Source organism: Molothrus aeneus, chromosome 7, assembly GCF_037042795.1.
Source record: "Molothrus aeneus isolate 106 chromosome 7, BPBGC_Maene_1.0, whole genome shotgun sequence".
Taxonomy (NCBI): domain Eukaryota; kingdom Metazoa; phylum Chordata; class Aves; order Passeriformes; family Icteridae; genus Molothrus; species Molothrus aeneus.
Window position 1 is genome coordinate 17,429,634 of NC_089652.1, and position 19,363 is coordinate 17,448,996.

Here is a 19,363-nt window from a genome sequence, read left to right on the forward strand (position 1 = left end):
AACTGGAGCAATCCAGATATGTTTTTTTAAAATCAGCTATCTTTAATTATTGTTGCTCTAGAGATAGCAGTTTCCATTAGCCAAAGCTTCCAAGCTGCCTAGACATGCACCAGTCAAAACTACTCAGCTGAGCACCCTGGCAATGCTGCTGGTAGGTGTTCCCTAACAAGTGTACCTCGTCTGACTTCATATTTTAGGGGATTTGAGGTTTGTATAGAGAGATAATGGACTGGCAACATCTCAGAGCTGAGACTCTGACCAGGCAGCCTTATAACTTTGCTGTTATGGCTGGTAAGAAACAATCAAAATACAACTCACCCAAAAGTGCAACAGCCCTCCCATGAGGCAGCTCCTTGACTGACTGTGCTGGAGTAGAACCTTCTGTTCACCCCTCATGAGCTATTGGACTGGAAAACCTCTCTTCCCTCAAGAATGTGCCTTGAAGTTTTCCATTCCATGGCACTAATAATACACCTCTTCTGCCACTCTGCTGCACTTACCTGAGGGTATTTTCTCAGGTATACAATTATTATGAGGGAGCACTTTTAGGAGACTTATCTTCCCTTATCTTATAGAAGATAAGGAAAAGAAAAACAAAGTATCTCTGAGTCCAAGTGGTATGGAAAACAAATCAGCACTCACAGCCCACAAGGTCAGCTTAGCTAAAAAAGCTAAGGATGGAAGACAGGTGAGAGGACATAAAGCTTAGTTACAATTGATGAGTAATGTACTGTGAAATTAGGCTTATTTTTTATTTCTTGAGCTCAATACACTATTTTGAAGTTATCAATAGCATAGGAAAAGCACATTATGTATGTTTCAAAGCCCATGAAATCTTGTCAACTGTACCCAATTTCATAAGCATACTAAACAACAAAATTATCAGAAATATACCATTACTGCTCTGAAATGTAGCCAGTATAAATGTTTGATTATTTTAGACCTTGATTCCCAACAGAATTTTTCAATATACTCATGTGTCTACTTGTCACCCTGCATCATTGAAATGCTAGGACTCTAAAATGTTTAACTCTTCTGCACATTCTTAGATTCAACATTTTTTAGTAAGAGGTAAAATACAACTAGAAACAGCCTTAGGTGGTTTTTGCTTATAAAGAGAACAAGCGACAATGCCTTTCCTGATTTGCAAAAATACATTTCTATGCACATGTGAACCAAGGTCTTCTTAGTGCTATTCAGCCAAAACACTATGGGTGTCAAGGGGGTTGCAAATTTTGGTTTATTTTCCACGGATCCTGGCTGCACAATAGAATATCTAGGAGTCAGAAATTATGACTGGAAACACATAGCTGGAAATTATGTAGCCTGAGTCTTATTTTATTCCAAATAGCATTTTCTGAGATATATGCTGGGCAAAATGTTCTTTTGCTTAATTGCAAAGTTATATTTTAAAATTTGAGCATAGTTTTGAGCTGCTTAGTTGAGACTTATAAAGAGATTCTGCTCTTTCCTAAGCTATTTCTAGCCTTTATACAGTACAGTGTAATTCTGCTAACACAAGTAATCTGTTCAGGGGGCAAAACAGGAGTCAAGTGCAGCTACAATATACTAATATGATACTAATATGATATGTATAATATATCAATACAATATAATGTCTCTTATACAGAGCATTATATAGACTAGTAACTTCAATAAGCAGTATTAATGTTGTTGTATATATGTGCCATTTTACAAATGGGTGGGGGCAGAATATGCCTTACACAAAAATCTGTTGAGAACCTAGAAAGGAAAAAGCTGTGGTGCAAAAAGCAATGCTCTATCATTCTCTTCTCAGAATATACTACAGACACAAAGCAGTGAAAAAGGCTCCTGAAAAAAGCAGCACAGCTCTGGTAAACTTCTGCAGTTCACTGTCCCAGCTTTGATGCAGTAACCTGTTAAGAACACTCAGAGTATGTAACAGCCTATGGCTCAGTCCTGTGAACAAGGTGCAGAGCATTCATTCTCCACATGCAAAATTCCAAGCACTGAGCCAAACTGTAAGAGAAATAGAGTAAACATTTGTTGATTTTTTTTAATAATACCCACAAGCATCTACAGATGTGATCCCATGTAATGAAGCATGTGGCCTTAAGCTGGAATTATTTGCAAACAGCAGGATCTCCTGGCAAAAGAGATGGCACTTGCTGTGTTATGAAAGCTGTCCCTCTAAAACCATGTTTGGTTAGCACCTATGCCCTGTTGAAATTGGCATAGATAATTCTGAGTGGGAACAATGCCAGCACGACAGATGGGAATGAATACAGGCATGCCAGGGAACCAGGAGGTTCATTGAGTCTGAGTATTAGGGACAGAGCCCTTTCCAAGAATTTAGAAGTGGCAGGCTGTCCAGAGTTTCTCTACTTTAGGTACAAAATGTGAGAATATATGATCTCTTTTGTAACTATGAGCAAAATCAATTACAGTCATTTAAAAATAGATCATCTGAGCCATGCAAAGCATGACAGAATTAGAGCAGTTTTTTCCCTGGGTTCAGACTGGCACCAGGTCCTAGAGGGCAGAACCTGTGCACTGGAGTCAAAAGGATTCCACAGGTTTTCTGCTAAGTGCTTCAGAGTGAAAAGCTTTCAGATGATAATGAATATTGTTCACTTGTACACTGCCTTTCAGGCTGTGAGCTCAAAGCAATTTGCAGGGATATAAGAATCTAAACTCATAGCTGGCAGGTGTGTCATTTACAATTAAGCAGATGAATCTTGCATGTATTAATGGGCTTTGGTCCCATCTCCCCTCCAGCCAGGGATCGTCAACTGGATGTAGAGCCTCTGCAAAGAAGGTGGAGGAAGGCAAAGTCCTTCTGCCACAGTCCTGTGTGCCCTGCTTTTGCTCTCTATGTGACAGAAATAGCCATAACAGATCAGTTATCCAAAACACTAATTTAGTCTCCAAACAAGATTTACTAATTCCTGTAGGGTTTTTTTGAGCACTAAGCAGCTGCATTTCCTATTTCTCTTTTCAGATTATGAACGGCCAAAATGTATTACCCAAAAAGACTTGTCCAGGATCATTTATATAATTCTGGGAAACAGGAAAAACAAGAAATCTAAGAAAAAATGCTTAGGTATTTTTGTTTAAAAGCTAAGAATCTGGTGTTGCAATTTTCCCTGCACAAAAAGCCTGTATTTCCAGAAGAGCCCACTAGGAAAACATTCTTTCATTTTAGATTTCTTCAACTTCAGCTATAAAAATTTATGGATACTTCTGACAAAAAATGGCTCTAATTTGGGCAAAGTCTTGGCTGTCTGAACTGTGTATTATAAGAAAGGTGTTAAAATCAGATTGCCAGTGTTGTGCTCTAACCAGTGCAGCCAATACTGTCAGCTTACAGCTGAAGTTTGTTTTCTCTTCAAAAGGTGTTTAGTACTGTTAGCAGCATAAAAAGCATTGCTGAATTTATTTTTATTCAATCAAATGATATTTTGTAACCTAGAAACCCACATGTGTATTATTCAGTGAACTGATTGACCATTTCAGGTATGGGCTGCTTTTGCAACACAGCTTTGAGGAATATCTAGAGACATCTGAGTAAGAAAACTTAGATATAGTTTAGTTAAAGGAGTTTATGTTCTAAAGTAATGTTCTAAAATACATGAAGAGGTATATTCATTCTAAATGTTCTGAATCCTCTGTGCATTTATAAAAATTACTTTGATTAAACATCAGTGGATTTCTTTATTACTTTTCCTCAAAAATCAATTTCCAAAAAATATTAGGCAGATGCATAATAATAATTTTTAAACACATGAGAGTTCACCCTGAATGTTGCAATCCTGACACACACAGTGTAATAGATGTGAAGCATAAAGTGAAACTATTTGTGAACCTGACATTTCCTTCCACTTTAAGTTACATTGCAAGGATTAATGGTTGGACTCAATAATCTCTGAGGGCTTTTCCAACTTTAAAAATTCTATGATTGTATGAAATATAAATAAAAGTTGCATTAAAATAGGGAATCATAATTTTATAGAAAAAACTATCATTTTTGCTGACGTATAAAATCAATTTTAAAAGTACAGGATTGTCTTCCACCTTGTGACATTCTGGGTTTTACAAAAGGCTGGGTGTAATTTTTAATATTTATACTGTTGTACAGCATTGTAAAAGTAACCAGTAGAAGCTGAATGCTGGACAATAGGGCTTGTTATCCCGAGGGAAAATAGCTCTACCAGTCTTTTCTGGCTAGGTGTCTTGGAGCCTTTAGGTCACTTGCCACCAGAATCCAACAGCCAGAATGAAGATGAGTTTTCCTCTTTTCCATGCTGAATTTCTGCTGAAGCAGAATGTTTTTCCTCTTGACAACATCCCATTTGGACATATATAGCTGTGGTGTAGCAGACCCTACTTGTATAATCATTGTGATATTTAAAGCAGATCTTAAAGACCCAAAAATTACATTACGAGGATTATAATGATTTCCCATTCAAATTGCATGAATGTTCTCAACGGTATTAGCACACATTTCAAATCTTGCCAAGTATGAACATGGTACAATGTTTGTGGCTAACGTCATCCATTTCTAGGACTCAGGTGTTAAAATAATCAATGGAATGTTGAGCAGAATGCTCTACAGCCTAAATTAGCTCTACTTTGTTAATTGCCTCCTGCTCTTCACTGAAAAAAAGCCATTGAGACTATAAAAAAACAAATTTTAGGAAAAAAAATGCTTGGGTAAGTACTCTTGGGGACAAAGATCACTGAAGAGACAGTTTCTCCCTTTTCCTTGTAAGGAAGTTTAGAATTTAGAGAAAAAACTTTATCATCTGCATTCCCATGAAGAACCTCTTATGATCCAGCCAACTCTGCAATTAAAACATTACTTATATCAAAATTGGCCAACTACTAAAAAACAGTAAGGTAAACAGATATTAAGAGAGTGGTACCAAGAGAATTTCTACTTAATGCAGAGCCATCTAATAATGGCTTTGTTCCTTCTTCCCAGAGCAAAAATGGTTTAAATACTCTGGAGTGTATTAATTCTGCTCTATACATATTTTCTTTCCACAAGCCATTGCTCCAGTTCTATGAGTCCTGAATAGGAAGATTCAAGCTGTGAGTGAAAGAAGTAGAACTGAAACATGGCCCAGGCTGTGAAAAACACTGAAAACCCCTGACTTTGTAAATCAATATCAATCAATGCCCTGCAAAGTACATCATAAATCTGGATGTTCAAGAGAGCTAACCCTGAGGTAATACACCTTAAGTTTTAAAATATTTCACAACATTAGGATAATCTCAGGAGGCTTTTGATCCAATTTCATCCTTTGGGGGTGTTCCAACAATTAAAAGTTATTGGAATATATTGGTTTTCCAGATACATCTCCTCTTCTAAACAGATTTTAAAAAAAGACGAGTGTGAGTGTGTGACATGTTTTGAGTTAATAATCCTCTGCTGGGAGATAAAATTTAACCTGAAGGAATAGGTTTCGATCTAGCAGCAGAACATTTTATTTAGGCTTTGGACAATGGGATTTCTCTTAACTAGCCAAGATTTCTCCTTCAGCAAATATAGAACATTCAGATATAGACATTCATGTTTTATAAGCTATTAATGATAAATGTTGAATTCTGGCAGACCCTCCAGTGCAAAGCACTCAGGACATGCTCATTTATTTAGCATTGCACAGGATTGTACTTGCTCAACTGAACCAGTATGCAGCTACCATTATTTGCCTGTACCTGGAGGAAAACCAGCCCATATCTATCAGGCAAGCATTCCAGTTTATGGGTACTGTTCCCATCTGCCTTATTACCTGCTTTCTGGACAGATATAAGGCTTGATAGCACTCTAAGAAGTCACCAGAAAAATGCCATTTGTATGCAACATCCATTCTGCTGATACTCATGTGTAGTAGTATTCAGAGCCTGATATGTGTAGATACCAATTCATTTCAGGGTTATAAAGTGAAAGTCCATGTCACTGCAGGACTGATACATGGATACATCAGTGAACCAAATGAGCTGCTTGGCAGTGAGGTGAAACAGATGTTTCTTTTCTTAAAATAAGGACAAAAAGACTGGGAGAAGCCTTGTGGTTCCAGGAGAGGTTTTTTAGAAAGCTTGGAAAATTTGGGATGTCCTTTTCTCTTTCCTTTCTGGGAAAGGAGAAGGCCATACTAGTGGAACCACAGCTAGTGGTCACTTGCTGTTCTTAATGCCCTGACACAAACCTATCTCAGCAGCAGGGAATTGTAAGGCCACAGGAGTTGTGGGAGAGGACTGGCTCTCCAGGCACCATGTCCTGCTCAATCATCTGCACTCTGTCTTCCTTGCCAGGGGCAAAATGGGGAGAGTATCTCCTCTGCCCGTGTGCATAACTGGTCCTGACAGGGAGAGACAATTGGAAAACTGGGAACCTGCTCAAAAAGATTTTCAGAAATGTGGTGAGCAACTAGAAATTACACTGTCTTTAGTGCACTGATGCCCTTCCTTGGGGACCTACCAGCAGGTCAGCCATAGGATAGGAAACTGTGTGAGATTAACAAGTGTTTCTTTATTAAGATCTTCTTGAATTAAACTCAGCCTGGCCCCCAGAGACCAGCTTTTCAAAATCCTCCTGAAAGGAACAGCTGAGTCACGTTCACAATACAATATCAGATGTTATGCCTTAAAAGCAACAATAAACCAGTGTTTAATAGTGGTTTTGACACAGCTCACAACAAATGGCTTGTGAATGCATCTTTTAAAAAACATTCTGGGGTGGGAATTGTGACAGAAGAGAACACTTCTTTTGTGAAAGAAGAGGGTTTCTGTTTTATGCGGTTTTGAGTCCGTGTGACTTTGTGCTGTGTGTACACAGGAGTGTAATTTTCACTTTCTTTTCCATTCATGAGCGTTGGGGGAAGATTTGTTTCATGCCTGGAGGTCCAGACCTCCAGTTTGCCAGTGAGAAAGCACGTCTCTAACTGCTGTGCTTCCTTCTGTGAGGAAGTGAATTTCTTTGTTGCAGACACCCTGCTGGCTGCTGCACTTCCTAAGGTGAAGTACCTGTCTTCAGAAATGGGGTGCTCTGAATGTCACTGTGCAGCAGCATGTCACATCTGAGTCATTCCAACACTGCAACATTTGCCTTTGCTTTATGGTTTTGTTTGTGGTGATGGAAATATTTATTCCCACAATAGCATACGAATTGAATCTTTTTCGAATGAATGAATGAATGAATCCATGAATGAATAGTTCTGCCTAACCATTAAAGGGTTTTGCCATTGATATTTATTTCTTAGTGTTTGTCTATGGAAGAACCGTGTGGCAGACACGTCGGATCTGTCCATACACCTCAGTTTCCAAAAAATGTGTGTAAGCTGTGACAAGGAAAAAAACTAAAAAACCAAAACCACTGGCTTATAACCTCTTTTGCTGACCTTTTTACAGACCGCCTTTTTACTGCTGTTACTAAGACTCTGGATGCACACTGGAACCAAACCAAGCTTGCTGCTGTATTGAGGAAGGGAGCAGAAGGCCAGGAAATTCAAATTGTGCTGTTGCCTCTCACCTTTGGACCTACAACTGACTTCTCTCCCCTTTACCTACAGATCAGAAGACTCTGTGTTGTAGGTTATAAAAGTAACATTATGGTTAACACTGGTATGCAGCAGCTGAAGGCACCTTGATCATGTTTGTTGGGAGGTGTTCAGGTTGCTGATATGGAACATGTCTCAGCTTTGTTGCACCTGTGGATTAACCAGTGACAGCAACATCAATTGTCCTGTAAGTTTGCAGGAGTCCAGCACCCATCCTGAGACTGTTCCCATCCCTAAATACACACACAGCCCCTTACTTGGTCCATTGGAGACAGCTTGCAGCACACAATTTTAGAATTTATTTTTATGGCGCAGATTGTATCCAGCGAAAATTGTACAACTTAGATAAATGTTTCCCAGTGTTTCAGTCACAACGTCAAATTTTCAGCATCTTTACTAGTTGGCACTAATACCACTTACAATTGCAAATTACTATTAAAATAACAATCTCGTTTTCAAATGAAAAACATCAAAGCACATGTAAGTGATTAAAGTGGGAATCTCAGGAACACATGCTCAGCTCAGTGAAGATAATCCTATTTCGGTTAATCTTGATTAACAAGGATTCTTTCGCTGCTTGGGTGTGAATCTGCTCATCGTGCAGAAATGACTAATTGAACAGCAGGGGCTCCTTGCACACAACGGGTGTCCTCGGACGCGCCCCCTTTCTCTGCCGTGACCCGAGCGCCGGGGAGGGGGCGCGACGACAACCCTGCGCCGGGGACACCGACACTGACACCACCCTCACGGCCGAACCGCCCCCAAGCGCAGCGGGCGCACTGCGGCTGCGCGGGGAAGCGGCGCGCGCACCCCACGCCCCCCGCCGCCGCCAATGGCGCCGCCACAAAGTGACCTTGGCCGCGCTCCGCCCCTTCCGCCGCCCGGCCCCGCCGCGCCTGCGCACAGCCGGCCCAGCCCTCCCGCCCGTCGGCCCGAGCGCGGCACCGCAGCGGTGAGAGCCGCGCCACTCCCGCCATCCGCGCCCATCGCCGCCCCCGCCCGCCGCACCCTCACCCTCTCCCTCTCTCCGCAGAGACGCCGGATCCTGAGCCCCGGGACGCCGCCAGCTAAGATGTTCGCCTGCGCCAAGCTCGCCACCTCGCCCTCCCTGGTGAGTGCGGGTGCGCGGGGGGCGCCTGCGCTTCGTCACCGGCCCCGTCCGTGTCGGCGGCGGGGTCGGTGCCGGCCGCGGGGCGATCGCGGGTCGAGCGGGCCTCCGAGCCCCGCGGCAGCGCCCTGGGACGGGCCCGTACCGAGTACTGCCCGCCCGAGCGCGAAGGAGGGGGGGCGGGGGTCGGGCAGACTGCGGCAGGGCCGCGTTCTCCTTCCTACCTCCTTGGCGCGGCCGGGGCCCGCTGCCAAGGTGAGGGGGGGCCTTCGCACACGAGCGGCCAAGGAGGGGGAGGTCAGCGCCGCCAGCAGATCCTGGGCCTACTGCGCTCCGTGCCTCGCTGTAGGTCAAACTCCAGCCTGTTGCTTGTCCTGGGCAAGGCCGGAATTCTTTGCCCTTGTGGAGATAAAAGACTGTTCTGCATGAAAATGCCCTCTCTGGCCTGCAGAAGGTCTCATCTTGCATGGTCCAGGCCCAGGTTTCTCTTGCAGGAAGAGCTTTGTGCAAGAGCCGATATGACCTTAGGCTGCTGGGAGCCCAAGGACACATGCAGGCCGCTTGTGAAAAACGATTCATTCATTTGTGCCTCGCTAAATTTGAAAGTCTAGGTTACATCTGTGCATTTAACAACTTCGAAAATCATTTTGATGGCTTTTATTTGTTCATTTCAAAATGTGTTTCACTGCTTCGTGGTCGGTCGGGATTTTTTGTTGCCGTTTTGCTCCATTTTCTGTCATCATAATGCATGTATATGTTCACTGAATGGTGTGGCTATTTACTATATATCTTCTGAAAACAGCGCTGTCAGATTGCATGGCAGTGCTTGCTTCCATATCGTTTATTGTGTATGCAGCTGTTCAGAGATTGCTGTCTTTCAAGGAAGACAAATGGCTTAGTAACTAATAGTCTTACTGTCTTACAAACTATTGTATGGAACAGCTGTGATTAAATGTTTCATTTTTTTATAGTTTTTTTCCTCCTCTTACAGATCCGTGCTGGATCAAGAGTCTTGTACAGACCAATTTCGGCATCTGTGTTGTCTAGGCCAGAGGTCAAGAATGGAGAGGTACCTTATAAACAAAATTCTGTATCTTCCTAAATTACCTGGTGAGCCTAAATGTCCTCAACCTAGAGTTCACTTGTACTAACTCAATTCCTATAGTGTGAAACTTGCTTTAAGTCAAACACCTAATAATACTTGTTGCTGTCTTGCTCTTTCCCCTGAGAAGTCTTTCACATTTAAAGTTGATACTTTCAGGTCGAACAGGTAACATTCTGAAGTTTATGACTTAACAGTCTCATCACTCTGAAGAATAAGTAGACATTGCATCTAATACAACTTTTTAAACTGCATAATAACACTATCACATGGTCTTTTGTCTGAATATAATGTTTTTTCATGTTTTGTTTTCTTAGGGCAAGTCAACAGTTATCGGGGCCCAAAATACTGTCTCCCAGCTAGCACTTAGGGAATTCCAGACTAGTGCTATCAGCAGGGACATTGACACTGCTGCCAAATTCATTGGTGCTGGTGCAGCCACAGTAGGTGTGGCTGGTTCTGGTGCTGGAATTGGAACAGTCTTCGGTAGTCTAATCATTGGTTATGCCAGGTAATCAATCTCTCTTTAAAAACTATTTAATTGTATGCAGATGTATCTTGAGACAGCTGAACTGTAGAAAAGATAATGGCACTGTAATAAATTCTGTTAATGATTACTGTTACTGATACACATGGCTGAAGAGAATCTTATGAAACTGTACCATATTCATCAGGATGGCTCTGTTGTTAAATTCAGAACTTTGTACACTCTTCCTGGAGGAGAGCCATGAAAGAAATTGCATCATTAGACTTGGTTGGTCTTTTGGTCACTGAAGTCCAGTGTTTGAGCATTCAGTTCCAGAACTGAAATAAAAATCCAGCCTGTATCTTTCCCCATGTCCTTAGGAAAAGTCCTAAATAGTCTTCATAGTCAAAATCATTGTTTAGGAATGGATGTTTTCTAACACATTCAGCTTTGCATCTCAGAATATTCAGTTATTTTAGCAAATGAGTTATCATTCCTTCTAGAAATCTGAAGAGGGCAAGGGTGAGGATTTTATAGTAGGGATGAACTTTCAGGTAATTTTACAACATTTATGTTATAGCAGTAGTTCATGTGACATCATGGAAGCGCAGAACTGATACAGGCATAAAAGAGGTTTCATGTTCTTCACAACTTTTTAATTTTTTCATTTAAGTCTTAACTTCTTAATAAAGATTTTTAAGCCTTTTGGATGACAAGAAGGCAATCTTTCCACTTGAAAAAACAAGTGTTTTCGGTACAAAATTAATATATCAAGTTTTGAACTTGGCATGAACATGTCAATAAGCGGTTGTAGAACATTGCTTCAGAGTTTTATATTGGAGATTTCTCTCATTTCTTGAAGGCATATTGCATTTTTGCAACAAACTGCTTCAACTTTTTTTTTTTTCCTATTCTTAAGTGGTTTCACTTCCTGTATTTGCCTTGAGAGCTGGTTAAAACATGATACACACTAAATTCCTTGGGAGTACGGTTCTTATGTCACAGATGTGAAATAAATTTCTACATTAGACCTGAGTCTAGTCTTAATTGCCAACTAATTTGTCTTCAGTGCAATCCTTGCAAAAAATTGCTTGGATTTAGTGAATTTTCCCATTTCAGAATCTGTAGCAAGGAACTGTGAGGTTAAACTGCATGAAAAACATCTTAATTGTAAGGATAAAAAGGACTTACACCTTCTCTTTCTTTTAGAAATCCTTCTCTGAAGCAGCAGCTGTTCTCATATGCTATCCTGGGATTCGCCCTGTCTGAAGCTATGGGTCTCTTCTGTCTGATGGTTGCTTTCTTGATCCTATTTGCCATGTGAATGGAGATCTGCCTGTAATATTGGCATTGGAATGTAACTGCATTTTATGGGACTCCCAAAATGTTGGTGTCATGGAAATTAATGCTATTTCCAAAGTCATTTCATTAAAGATAACAACTGTCAACTTGTTGCCTTCATTTTTGTCTTTCTCACTAGGGTATATGGAAGACGACATTTTGTAATTCAGTCTCCACGGATTGCTCCTGATAATGACATTGCATAGCACTCTTCCAGTCCAACGTTTTATTTATTATAATCAATGTGGTATATATGTAAAAGACCAAAGGATGCAGAGATTAAGTGTGCAAGGCTGTAGTGTTGGCCTTGTTCCTTCACTTGTGTTTTTGTTTTTTTCTTAAGCTAGCTGACATGCACATTCTGGCACCTCTTGATAGAAGGAGCCAAACAGAAATCCATGAAGGTGATAGGACACTTCATATCAGTTTTCAAGTACACCAGATATTTTGATTACCGTGGTAGGTTTTCCACTTGGATCTGAACAGTGTCCCCATTAAGCTAAATAAGCAACCACTTTAGTATGGTCCAAGGCATTTAAGTTGTGATTCATGGACATTATATTTTAATTCGTTACTGCATTTTTGGCATCACCTAATTTGAAGAGAGAGCTTCCAGATTTCCAATTTTGTAGTCAGCCTTGCATTATCTCACACATTCTTTGAAGAGCATTAAGATTAAAGCATTTTGGTTTAAAAAAATAGCTGCAGTATCTACCTTTGCTTCCCTTGTAGCAGTCTAAATGGATTTATGGTGTCATCCATACTTGGAGGAAAGCACTGTGTGCTACTATACTTACCTGGTGGGGGGCTTGATAGCATCTCAAACCTTATCCAGAACACTAAATATTCTGGTCTTATAACAAAAAAAAACTGAACTTAGGAAGAATGTAAGCCAAGCTTGTTAAATGTTTTGTTATCTTGCTCCTAAGTAATTACTGAATTAAATATAGGAATTTTTATTGGAGGAAATGGAGAAATGATTAATAGCTCAGAGAAGTGTAAGATGTGGGTAAGATTCTGTTTTAATCTGAATTAAAAAGTACCAAGTGGGTATTCAAAGAGATATGGTTTAGTGGACTTTAGTCCTGTTTGGTTTATGGTGGACTTTGCAGTGTTAACAGCTGGACTTAATGATCTTCAAGGTCTAAAACACCTTTCCTTAAAGGTGTTTCACAACCTAAATGATTGTAGAATTGTAGAAAAATTTAGAACCTAGCACAAGAAACAACTTCCCCCACATGTTCTTAGTAGAAAACAGTATTCTCTAATTCAGAGAATGTTCTTTTATATATGTGAATTTCAGAAGAGTAGAATATGAAGCAAATAAGTATCTTCAGAACAATATTAGTGTCTTACATGAGTAGATCAGGAAGTGGAGTTTTGAGGAGTGAGAGGGGATAGGAGGTGAAAGCACATTGCAGGTATCTTCCATGTGGTCTATGCTCATGCAGTGCTGATTTTAGGGACCTGCTATTACCTATTCTTGGAAGCCACTGATTTGCAAAGCTGACAGTGCATTTGTCCTGGCTGAAAGATATTCTAGACTCTAAATTTCATCTTTGTATTGCTGTCCTGGTAGGTGGTGAACTTTTTTCTCTTCTTTCAGTACAGCAGGGATCTCTATAGAGTCATCTGAGGTGGTAATCTGCATTCTCTAAAATCATGGACAGTCCAGTGAACTAGCTTATTCAAGCTTCAGGTATCACTGGGATTTGGCCAAACAAGCATCTTCAGATCTTCTTGGTCAAGTCCAGCTCCAACTCTGTTAATTCAACTGAGGAATTTGTTTGCATATAAAATGTTTCTGCTGAGTTTTAATGGTGTTTGGTGGAGATAGAAGACCTGGTTGAATTACTTGCTCTGTAACTTCACTCAGAAAGCCACCTGAGTCACCGTGAGTTATTTGAACCAGGTTTGAATAATGAGGTTTGGATTTACAGCCCATCTTTTACCACCCTTTCAACATGAACCTTTTTTCTTGTGATCAGCCTTGCCTGAAAGGCAGTGGACAACTTAGGTCATCCTAAATGTGGACGTGAAGGTTGTTTTAGTAGTAGCATCTCCCCAAGCTTTTTGCCTTTTAACTCACTCTTAGACTGGTGAGCATAGGCCAAACTCAGGCAGAGTGGCTGTTTAGTTACACCAGTGGTGACAGAATCAGATCTGGGTTCTACAGATAAAGATTAATCAAGGACTTTCAAAACAAGGCAACATACCTTCACACAGAGGATTATCCTCCTTATGGACAATAAGGGGCTTAGAGTTAGTGAGTGATGGGCAGATACTGACAGGTGAACTATTACAGGGCACATGGAATCCCTTCCCAGCAGAGCTCAGTTGGTCAATTTGAGTGGTCTGACAGGGAGTACCCTCAATTTTCCTAAAATGCTCAGAGAAGTAACAATTATAAATGTGTAAAAGACCTTTTTGCTTACAAAAAAACCCCAACCCAGTCTCTTTGCCTTAATAGGGCAGCAAAACTAAGGTCTCTTGATCTTCCTGTAAGAGCTTCCATCAAGTAATCTTCCTGTAGGTCAGAGAAACCAAACTTAAGTTTCATGACGTGTTACTGTAGGCTTTACTTTGCCAAAACCTTTTTCAGTTTCTTCTGACATGGACCATGCTGAACTCAGATGGTCAGCTCATGAAAATTTGTCTTGTAGGTTCTCCAGATTGAAAGAATGAGTGTTCATGTTTCATTGCTGAAGATAAGCCAGCTAAACCTCTGAAATATCCATGTTATTCTAACGGAAAATGAAGGAAACATTAAAGTTACCAATTATGCTCTTAAGTTACTGCTGCAGGTAAAAGTGATTCATCCCATGCTGCAGGTAAAATTGAACATCCTGCTGCTGGCTTTTTCCATTCTCCTGCTTTCCTTGTATTTGATTTTTGCATCAATTTCACACTGAAGAAAGGAACCTGTAGTTCAGTTTTTTAGTCCAGGCTTAGGACTGCTGCTGCTATGTAATGGTGAAGCTAAACCATCAAAAAAGAGTTTTTTCCAATACAGGTCTCAGTTGCTCTCTGAAGAAAGATCTCTGTTCCTCTCTTCTACATGTACAATTGAGTTCTTGCAACATGCTACTTTAAAGAATAATTCCACCGCTAAGTAAACAGTGTACTTTAATGCAGTGCTTTTTATCCTGCCATATCTTAAAGAACTTTGCAGAAGGGCTGTACAGTGCCCACCAAAACCATCCACGAGAAATGAAACATACCATACTGTCTTGTGCAAGTTCGGAGAAACTCAGCCAAAATGTATTTTACTGGAACTGATATTACTTTTTTTAGAAGTACTTTATTGATACAGCCTTGCACTCTCAGATCAGTCTCAGAACAAGATCAAATTATGCACATGCACAGAATTAAAGCTCCATGTGTGATTCAGAGTACACACTAGCTAAACTCTGTGGCCATATAGGGTTATGCTACTTTTTTAATTAATCCAAAATTCCTTTAGGTCCTTTTGTGTAAAATATAGGCGTTTGCCATTATTCTGCAGTGCTGCGGCATTTTTAATACATTAACCAAGGTGAGTGTTTAGCACACCCATGGCTTCAGGCACACACCTCGCTCCTGCCCTGAGAGCGGGTGTCTTGAGAGATGGGGAATCTCGCCAGTCCAGGGCTTTGGAGCGCTGATAATTCCAAAAGTTGTATGTGACAGGCGCATGAAGACTTGCCGCTGAGCGAGGCCTTGCAGTGCTTTACTCACTACGTGCTGCCTGCTGTCCTCAGCTGCCGGCCCTCCCGCACATCCCACCGCAGAGGACGGGCACCTCATGCTGAGCTCCCCTCGGCCACGGCCGCACCAATCCCGCCCCACCACGGGAGCAGTGCCCGCCGTGCCGAGTGCGGCCGAGGCCGGATCGGCCATGGCTAGGCCTGCCATGTCTGGGCCCGGCCGGGGTCGCTGTGGGGACCGGGCACCGGCCCCGCCCCCGCGCCGCGTGACCGCCCCGCCCCGCGGAGGTGTCAGCGCGGCTCTCGCGAGAGGTGACGGAAGCCCGCGGGGGACCCGGCCTTTAATGTGCGGTCCGGCGGCGTTGCGGGTGAGTTTGTAAACACGGCCCGGCCCGGCTCGGCCCGGCGCGGCGGCTCCTCCTCCCTCCGCGCTGCGGCGGCGCCGGGCGGGCGGGGGCGGCGGGGCGGGAGCGGCGCGGCGCGGCAGTGGGCGGGGGATGCCCGGGAGGCAGTAACATGGCGCCGCCGCTCCTCTCCGCGGCAGCCCCCTCCCCCAGCGCGGCCTGCGGCTCCCGCCGCCCCTAGAGCGGGGCGGGGCGGCCCGGCCGGCGCCGCGGACACCGGTACCCGCCCGGAGGTAGGGCCTGGCGGGCGGCCCGGGACGCGGGGCGGCGAGGCGGGCGGGCGGGTGGGTGGGTGAGGGGACTACGGCGCGTCCGGGAGCGGTGCCCCGCGGGGGCATCGCCGGCAGCCGCCCCGGGCCCGGCCCGCGGCGTGGAGGGCGGGAGGAGAGGGCAGCCGGGCCTCGCCTTTCCGCCTCGCTTCTGCTCCGGGGAGGCCGCCAGCTGCGTCCATCTTCGGCTCTGAAGGAGAACTTGCTCCGTGCCTGTGCGGAGAAGGGTGCGGGTGTGGGGGATGCCGGGCGCGGGGTTAGAACAGCTCTTCGGCACCAGGTGTTGGCCTGCCTGGTGTCTGGCCATGGAGCTGAATCTCCTGGAGCAGTTGCCTCGTTGACTTTGCCTGTTATTGTGCGTAATGTTTCTCGAGTTGTCAAATAAAAGGTCTCTGAAGCTTTCACTTGAAAAAACATGTCACAGACCCTCAATTAGTGATAGCTACGCGGTGTTTAAGCACAATGTTTTATGTCAAGATGTAACGTCATGTTTAGAGTTAGGGGAAATGTGTGCTGCCATGTTGCTTCTGCAGTCTTACTCATTCTCCAGCATCCCTGTTTTTGGAGGGAGATCCATTAGTGTGTTTATGTGCCCCATTCTTGCACCTATGTACCTCACTTGCTTTTTGTCCTGTTGCTTTCTCTCAGAGGTGTTTATTTTCCAGTAGTGATACTGTCACCTGTTTACTTGTGCTGAAATGACAAATTTGAATAATCTGAACATTCTGAATCATCCCCTACTTTCCAAACAGCGACCACAAACATGGCTGAAATGTATTTTATTTGCCAGATTTTAAGACAGTGGTTTTGTTTTCTGTTTGACGTATTCTACTGATGGCAGTGAATGTCACATCCGCACTTACTGCTCAGCATAAAGCCGGGTAAGAGGTAATAAAAACAAATGTTCTGAAGTTTGGGTCATAAGACTGCTAGGTCTGGTTAGATACTAAATTCAGCACGAGCTGATAGGATCAGAGCAGTCCTTGTGGTTCTGGTCTTCTCAGATGTTCCAGGTGGAATTTCTTCAGCCATCCACTGAAACAGGTTGCTGCCTGTTAATGGACTTCATTTCAGAGGGACAAACTGTAGTCCAGTTTGGCATTCACTTGAATTAACTCTGAAGTGTTTATAATTATGCAATCTAGAATCAAAATTGTCAAGCTGTCTTGTTAAAAAACTAAACAATAATTTTGTCAGGGACTGGTTGTTATATAATGCCTCAAAAGAATTGTCAAATAATGAGACCTTAATGTGTACATGAGTGAAGCAGCTCTTTAAAAAATCCATTGGGATTTTATGTTTCAATACTGACATTGTATTCTAATGCTTAATCAAATAGTTGAGCTTTTGATCTTCTTTACAATGTAGTTGATATTTCTACCCTGATCTGAATTCTAGAGACATGAATATTTTTGGTAGGTCTTTTTCCAGAAACTTCTAGACTATGCAGTATCTAATATAAGGTACTTTCAGATCTTAAATTTCATTATATATACTTTTATTAATCTTGCTTTTCATGCTGCTTTCCTTTTGTGACCATGTTGAACAGCATGAACTGTGGTATTATTTTCATTCTTGTTTCATTAAATTTTGAATGGGCCTAGTGCTAAAAATTCCTTTTCTGTCATCAGCTTTTTTTTCTTCTACTCTTAATTAACTTAAACTTACAAATGTACGTTTTTACCTCCGTGAAGGTTTCCTAACTTGAAGTTATTTATAGTATCAACATTCTTAATGGTTTCTTAACGTAGTCTTGAATGTCTGTATAAAAATTATGTATTTTCTATTTTCAAAGGAGAAAATGTGATTCAATACTTTTAACTCTTATTTTAATATTGAATAGATTTCAGGTTACCATTGCTCTGCATAACTGAACTGTATTTGTTTAACATATAATATGCACTCTAAGGAGCCTTTGGATATAGTTAGTTACAAAAATATTAGTCAATATTTAATAATTATGCAATCAATGCTTTTTTTTTCCACATTTATGATGTACTGTTTTCAGCTTTGTTCAGTGTCAGCTTCAGTTCAGCCTGAGAACTTTTCCATTAGCTTCACTTCAGATAAGAGCTTTGCTTAAGCAAGGCATTCCAAGCAATATATTATGCTTCCTTCCTAGGTAAATCCTGTGGTCATTTATGTAAATGCTTACAGCAAAGAAAAAGATCATTCTGTTTTAATGAGCAAGAGGAATCCTGTAGTGAGATATTTGATATATTTAAAGATTTTTAGGATTGATTTCTTTATAATTCATTTAATTTTAGACTTTAGGGATGCCATCTAAGAAAATGTGAAAAGCAAGTAACTTTTTGGTAAGCTGGGTTTTTAAGTGTTGTTGAAACAAGTGTAGAAAAGTGAGGTTGAATTTTTAATGTTTGTTAGGTCGAAGATGTTCAAACTTAGATAAATGAACTGGGGAAAGCAAGGCCTAATATCTCTGTAATCAAATTGTGAGAAGATGGGAGGAATATGACCCCCTCTATATTTCTTTTATGAGGTTCATTGACATTTTGCTTCTCTACAAGAGCTGTATTCACACAGCCTGAATTTTTAGTAAGCTAAAGAAAGATCAGCGGTGTCTCTGAAAAATACTTAAGCCAGAGAGTTGAATTAGAAGCCACCATGTTCAGCCAGCAGGAGATGTTAAGGACCTTCCCTTATGCCATTAGTGCTCTCTGTTTGCCAGAAATGTATCTTCTTGTGGAAGAAGCCACTCCTGCAGCTGAAGGAGTTAAATTGCTTTGTTTCTGTATATGTGACTATCTGTCCAATGGCTGTCTTATTGGCACTTGTTAAGTCAATCATACTTTCTTTTGTCTTTAAGTCAATCATCTTTTCTTCTTGTCCAGATGTGCTGGCCTTCATAGAATTTAGACAAATGGTAGAAGATATGGAATTAACTTTAGACATCAGATATTAGCAGTTAACTAATAATATCAGCAAAAAGTCCCTAACATTTGACTTTTTAAAAGAAAAAAATTGAACCTTGTGCTAGCAGTGTAATATGATGAAGGAGCTCCAGTTTTTCTGTTTGCCAGCCATTGGTAGTTATGAAGTTTAAATATTCTGGACTAGGGCTTATAGTTTTCTTGCAGAATCTACAAGGTTAGTTTCTGCCAATCCCACTTTCATTATGAGGAGGAATGTTTTAAATTTTCAGGTTGTATCTCCTCTATTTCCTTCATTGTTCAGTTTTAGTTTTTAGGACTGTCAAATTCAACAGTATTGCACAAATACAGTCAGATCACTTCTGCAAGTGCCCTGAAGTGGTCAAGCATTAATTACACTGGTTTTGCTTCACCTTTCTTCTTTTGCTTTATAGGAAACAGAAAATATAGCTCCAGTCCCTCTAGGTAAGTAGAGCACTTCCTTTTAAAATACAAATTACTTCTTTTCAAATTTATGTCCCTTCTTAAGTGGTGTATTCTGCCTACTAACTT

The 19,363-nt window shown here is 41.6% G+C and overlaps 2 protein-coding genes across 6 annotated transcripts in view; both read left to right on the top strand.

Annotated features, from left to right (window-relative positions):
* The first annotated feature begins 8,430 nt into the window (after nucleotides 1–8,430).
* Nucleotides 8,431–11,668, top strand: ATP5MC3 (ATP synthase membrane subunit c locus 3). Its single transcript, XM_066553880.1, has 5 exons — nucleotides 8,431–8,496; nucleotides 8,578–8,655; nucleotides 9,644–9,721; nucleotides 10,072–10,265; nucleotides 11,430–11,668. The coding sequence occupies exons 2-5, from the start codon at nucleotides 8,617–8,619 to the stop codon at nucleotides 11,542–11,544; spliced, it is 426 nt and encodes a 141-aa protein (XP_066409977.1). The 5' UTR covers nucleotides 8,431–8,496; nucleotides 8,578–8,616; the 3' UTR covers nucleotides 11,545–11,668.
* Nucleotides 11,669–15,551: 3,883 nt separating this feature from the next.
* ATF2 (activating transcription factor 2) overlaps nucleotides 15,552–19,363 on the top strand; it is a 48,699-nt gene continuing 44,887 nt past the window's right edge. For 3 of the 5 annotated variants that reach the window (XM_066554071.1, XM_066554067.1, XM_066554072.1), the window contains exons 1-2: nucleotides 15,769–15,884; nucleotides 19,246–19,276. The gene's annotated coding sequence lies outside the window, so the exon portion shown is untranslated. Of the gene's footprint in view, nucleotides 15,616–15,768; nucleotides 15,885–19,245; nucleotides 19,277–19,363 lie in introns of those variants that run through there. The other 2 variants (XM_066554068.1, XM_066554069.1) reach the window with 2 other exon arrangements.

What these genes read in the sequence shown, in the direction of transcription:
- ATP5MC3 (XM_066553880.1), top strand. Translation starts at nt 8,617, where the DNA reads ATGTTCGCCTGCGCCAAGCTCGCCACCTCGCCCTCCCTG. An exon ending in TCGCCACCTCGCCCTCCCTG is followed by an intron (nt 8,656 to 9,643) that starts GTGAGTGCGGGT and finishes CTCCTCTTACAG; the next exon opens with ATCCGTGCTGGATCAAGAGT. An exon ending in CAGAGGTCAAGAATGGAGAG is followed by an intron (nt 9,722 to 10,071) that starts GTACCTTATAAA and finishes TTGTTTTCTTAG; the next exon opens with GGCAAGTCAACAGTTATCGG.